Source organism: Bombus pascuorum, chromosome 4, assembly GCF_905332965.1.
Source record: "Bombus pascuorum chromosome 4, iyBomPasc1.1, whole genome shotgun sequence".
NCBI lineage: Eukaryota > Metazoa > Arthropoda > Insecta > Hymenoptera > Apidae > Bombus > Bombus pascuorum.
In genome coordinates, this window is record NC_083491.1 from 16,855,610 (window position 1) to 16,861,354 (window position 5,745).

Sequence of the window (5,745 nt, forward strand, 5' to 3'; positions counted from 1 at the left end):
ATACTTTCTTGTCATTCCTTTTCATTGAAGTGGAGAAAGTGGACAAATCAGATAGTAATATTGGTAAATGTTGTAGATGTCAGACGATGATAAAATGTCGCTAACTACTGCCGTTAGCGATGACGACGATGGTGAAAGTGTCATAAATTCTCCATATCGAGGAAAACAGACTGGTACCGCTGCAGCTTCGTTCAATTGCACGGGAGCAGTTCGAAAAGCTGGGTAAGCGGAAAGAAGAGCTTTGTAATAGAGAAATATACATCAAGTTTCTAACGTAAATTTAACACAAATATCAAATTGCAGATTTTTAAGCGTGAAAAAGTGGTTGTTACGAAAGAAGCATCAAATCGAGCTGGCGAGGAAGAGGGGTTGGAAAGGTTATTGGGTTTGCTTAAAGGGAACTACCCTTCTCTTCTATCCTTGTGATTCGCAAGAAAGTAGAGCCATGGAGGCAGCACCAAAACACTTGATTATAGTCGATGGTGCAATAATGCAACCAATTCCGGAACATCCAAAACGGGATTACATATTTTGCTTGAGCACCGCATTCGGCGATGCTTATTTATTTCAGGTAAGCGCGTATTGCGAAACCATTACGAATTACCGTGTCATACGCTAGATAATACAGTTTCTATCGATATATATTGCTCGATTATCAACCGTAAGTCCTTTCTTACTTTTATATACTAGGCGCCATGTCAAGTGGAACTCGAAAACTGGGTGAACAGCATACATTCAGCATGTGCCGCTGCGTTTGCACGTCATCGTGGTAAAACCGGAACCCTTCATTTATTGCAAGAAGAAATATTTCGCTTAGAGAAAGCGATAGAATCGGTAAGCGGTCCGGATATAGCTATGTATTACTTTGCTTTAATTTATGCTCCTTCTGATTACCAAGCGGAAGAGTTGGACAAAATCGTTTAAACGTCTCTATCGTCTTTTTCTTAGGATCATAAACTAAAACACATGGCAGATCTTCAGCAATCTGTTGTATCCGATGTAGAAACAAAACAGCAGATTAATAATCAAATTGTTCAATGGGAAGAAAATTTGGAGCGACTTCATTGCGAGCAATTTCGACTAAGATGCTATATGGCGAGTTTACAGAGTGGCGAATTACCAAACCCAAAGGTTTGTATACCTCGCTTCTATCTGTATTTTGACTTAAGCGTAATACAATTCTAATAAGTGTAATGACTAAATGAAATTTTCGACTATGGTACGCAAATAGTCTGTAAAACGTCCTTGTGTGTTACGTTAATGTGCATAATTTATACTCATTATAGACCGTATAGAGAATCGGAAACTTGTATCGACCACCGTGAACCGCAAATAGAATCTTGTAAAACTTCAACGAGCCAGTTTCCGCTAGATTAGTAGGGGCAGCCGATAATTCCGATACGAGAATCACCTCGATTCAAATCTTTTATTTTCTCCGCAGAGTTTATTGACGCACGTATCTCGTGCTACGAAGCAAACATTAAACAAATTAGGAGTCTTTACCGTATCGTCGTTTCATGCTTTTATATGCGCACGAAGTCCTTCGTTGCTGAATAATCTACTAGCAGGACGAGGAGCTACCAAGAGAAGACCACCGTTACTATCGAGATCCAATAGTGGATCGAGTAGGAGATCCCTTCAAATATCGTCTAGAGATGATGAGAAAACCGTGAAGGTGTATGTGCCGGAAAATCAGGTAAGTGACCCTAATTGTTGATTGTGATATTATATTTAAAAGTACATCAATCTATCTCTGAATGTTCGTAATTGAAATAGTTAAAAATAATATAACATTATAACAGTAACTTTGTACAATTGACGTCATTAAAATTAAGATAATTTCTTTCACATTTATCTACGTTTCTATTTTCAGCTGGTATCCGTCTTTGTGCGTGACGCTATGACAGTGGAGGAATTCCTTGCGAGTGCTTGCAACAGGAAAAACCTTAATCCGATGGAACATTTCGTTCGTGTAAAGAAACGACGCGACATGGAAGATCATAATTATTTCGTACCACATAGAACGGACATGATAGAAACTTATGTAAGTATTAATGTCGTGTTACATGTTACGAATTAAACCGTTCACTTATTTGTCGATTTTTCTTTGGTCCAATTGAACTGACGTAATCATTTTCTAGTAATTTATTATACGTATAGTATATATATTCTTATTGCAAAATTCTCTATCGAGAAGTTTGATTTCGAACATTTTTATTTATATGAAAGGCTATCCCTTTGTTTTATTGTTACTAGAAACAAAGTACTATCTGCTTTATAATAATGACTAATTATTAATTACTAATTTCGAGGCTATTGTAAACGAAGAATAAATGAAATAATTACATATTTATAGCATATCTAAGTAAATATACATATATTTCAGTTGCACACTCATGAGATTGTTGAAGTTTGCGCGAAAATCTTATATCAAGTAGAGCTACAGAGGAATACTCTTGAACAAATGTGGGGCTTTTCGGTGGAAGCAGAATTAATTGAGAATTCTGATCGGCAGGATGAATTGTGTTGTTATGTTAGCAGGGTTGAAGATAAGAGCGTCGCAATGCAAAATGGTAAGTAAAACGATGCACGCATTTTTCAAACTGATTATCATCGTGAGTTATGTTATAACTGTTATAAATCAAGATTTTTACTAGTATAAACACGATATAGAAATTAAATCAATCAATTATTTATTTTTATTCGTTTAGCATAATAAACACGTATACTTGTAAACTCGAACTTAATATATCATTCTTCAGAGGAAAATTCGATAAAATTGCACGTTCGCATCGTTTTCCATAAAACTGCTTGATGTAATATAAATAGGAGATCAGTCAGGCAAGCTCAAGATTCTCTTCCCATCCCTCTTTGATCTAATTTAAGAATGAAGGTGAGATACATGTGGAAACACAAAGTCGGGTGACCTTAATCAGATTTTTTTTTGTCTGCATCTACAGAATATCTTGTAGAGAATGACATTGAAAACCATTGATTTTTTGTATTGTACTCCTCATTAACTGAGCGAACGCAGATTTACATTCTTTAACGAAGCAAAACATGCATAATGTACATATGTATATGATATACAAATGATATAAAATAATATATATTATAAATTATATATATAATATAAATAATATAAAATCATGTTTTAAACATTATAAATTATGCAGCGAATTTTAATTTTTGTGTATTTTTCAAAATTAACGATTGTTACGTCGCGTGAGATGGTCCGCGCGACATCCCTTATGGTCAGGCCGCCTAGGCCTACCCATCGTCACAGTGACACGTATTAGGCCCAAGGAACCCCCATAAACCATTAAGCTACAGTCATATCAACATCACCGGTTTATGGAAGGTCCCAAAAGTCCGTTGGTTTATAGCACATCCTTGCTAATTACGAAGAAAGCAGATGTACCCTGCGAAACTGCTGAGTTTTCCCCAAGAACAAGGACACCCACGAGCCATATCTGCAGGAGACTTTCTCCTCGTATTGTGTGTATTACTATTGGCCAAAACCAATGGGCATCGCGGATCGTTACCCTCACTATTCTAATGAAAAGTGGGAACAACGAATCCGTGTCCTTAGTTCAGCACGGGTACACCCACACCGAGCTTTCCTCCTAAATAGGACGAGATGGGTCAGACATTGTTCTTCTACTACGCAGACAGTCAACTACACTGTTCTTATACTCCGCGGACAGTCTACATACTTCGGACGGTTCTTTCGTTCATCGGGTAGTCACGTTTACTAATTTGAGTCAGGATCTCGGGCTATAACGCGCTAATACCTCAACCCTCGGGTAATAATATCTGTACGTTCCACGTGTTGTTAACGGTGATAAATAAATATATATTAGATAACTGTAGACTACAGTTATTCCAACACAACTACCCCTATTATCGTAACTGAAATCAGGGGATCGCCCTGCTCGCGGTGTCGATTCGTACATCGTAACGGGAATTTTTTTTTATAACGTTTATTGTCCAAGAAGATGAGTATTACATGTGTATGTTATTCACAATAAACAATGAATTTCGGTTGTAGGGTGGATTAGGCAAAAGTACCGATACGCGTCGGTACGACGTAGCCATGGTCTAATATGTGTCGTGGGTTTTAGGTTTTTGCGTTTATTTTTTTGTTTTTTTGGGTTTAAGTCGCATTGGTGCGTGATTTTTGTGTATTCTTGTGTGTGTTGTATTTTGTCCTGAAACTTGGCCGCAAAACAGGACTCCTTGGCCGCAAAACAGGACTCCTTCGTAACGGGAATTTACGACTCCCGTTGACGCGTCTCAAAGCGAACGCGTGTCTCCGCGACTGGACGAAAATACAACGATGATAATATGTATTCCTATCCTTTTTTAATCGATGCAAATAGTGAAGATAATTAAAAATGCACATGTTCCGTTGGACTTCAAATTAGAGCAATTTCTAACGTGATACTTTTTTATTTTGACATTTTTTCAGGAATCATTAAAGGAGATGAGATCATGGTAATTAACGGTGCAATAGTAAGCGATTTAGACATGATGTACTTGGAAAGTGTGTTGCAAGAAGAAGTTGGTCTATGTATGATGATGAGATCTTCACGAACTGAACCACCAGACCTTACAGGCATAATGAGAGTCACCGATGACATAATTGAGAGTTTGGTTTGTCCCCCACCACCTTCTGATCCACCGGTTATAAGCGAAGAAATGATTTCCGGTTTAATCGTTCCAGCCCCCGGATGGAGTAAGGATTTTCGTCTACTTGAACAGTTTATTTTCCACTTTTCGTTCAATATTATACCATATTTTCTTCAGTCCTTTTCTCCTATTACCACTCTCTCTGCTTGTAATAATTTTTCTGAAAAAAGATATTTAGGATTATTTTATTTTAATTTTTATTCCTACTGTATGCATTTTTGTACAATAACGGTAACGTAGCAATAGAAGTAGCAGTAGAAGTAGCAGTAGAAGTAGCAGTAGAGTAGCAGTAGTAGTAGCGTTGGTGGTAGCGGTGGCGGTAGCAATAGCGATAGCAATAGCAGTAACAGTACCAGTAATAGTAGTAGCAGTAGCAGTAGGATAATAGCGATTCTTTTGTTTCTTAATAAAGAGATTTTTAGTTAATTTTATTCATACTAGAAAGCGTCGAATTATTATTACAAAATATACAATATTTATCTAATAATTTAATAAAATAAAATTAACAAATAAATTATTATTACAAATATATAATGTGTGCATACTCATATGTATATGTCGGTGAATGTAGGCAAAGAAAGTATCGCGCAGGAGTGTACGTCAGCAGCTCACATGGAAAATGGCAAACAAACATCTCGCACAAATTCATTCGAAATAGAAAACTTATTGAAAACCGCCGAACAAGTAACTGGTATCTGCCGATCACCTGGTGAAACAAGAAAATCTAGTCCCACTGGAAGTGTTGTTAGTTCTCATTCTCAAGCTATGACGCCGAGTCGGCAATTAAGCGATGCTGAGAAATTGAAAAAAGTTATTCTAGAATTAATTGAAACTGAACGTACTTATGTGAAGGTGCGTTTGATCACAACTTATTGCAAAATTGTATTTATGTAACGCTTTACTTTGCTGCCATCCTCAAACTTTTATATTTCAATCTTGTTCCCACGTTGACAAACAGCAAGATCTATGAAAATGTTTCGCATAAAATTCAAGTGAAGAATCATGCATGCCAATAAAAATTTATTCATATTTTTCTAAACTTAAGGTATTTTG

At 36.7% G+C, this 5,745-nt stretch overlaps 1 protein-coding gene across 10 annotated transcripts in view; it reads left to right on the top strand.

Annotated features, from left to right (window-relative positions):
* The window catches only part of LOC132905824 (protein still life, isoforms C/SIF type 2), a 30,631-nt gene that overhangs the window by 17,304 nt on the left and 7,582 nt on the right, over positions 1-5,745 (top strand). For all 10 annotated transcript variants that reach the window (XM_060957480.1, XM_060957485.1, XM_060957486.1 and 7 more), the window contains 9 exons: positions 77-222; positions 304-571; positions 691-834; positions 949-1,131; positions 1,442-1,696; positions 1,874-2,044; positions 2,387-2,573; positions 4,472-4,738; positions 5,264-5,544. In XM_060957480.1, coding sequence (XP_060813463.1) covers positions 77-222; positions 304-571; positions 691-834; positions 949-1,131; positions 1,442-1,696; positions 1,874-2,044; positions 2,387-2,573; positions 4,472-4,738; positions 5,264-5,544 — 1,902 coding nt within the window. The remainder of the gene's footprint in view (positions 1-76; positions 223-303; positions 572-690; positions 835-948; positions 1,132-1,441; positions 1,697-1,873; positions 2,045-2,386; positions 2,574-4,471; positions 4,739-5,263; positions 5,545-5,745) is intronic.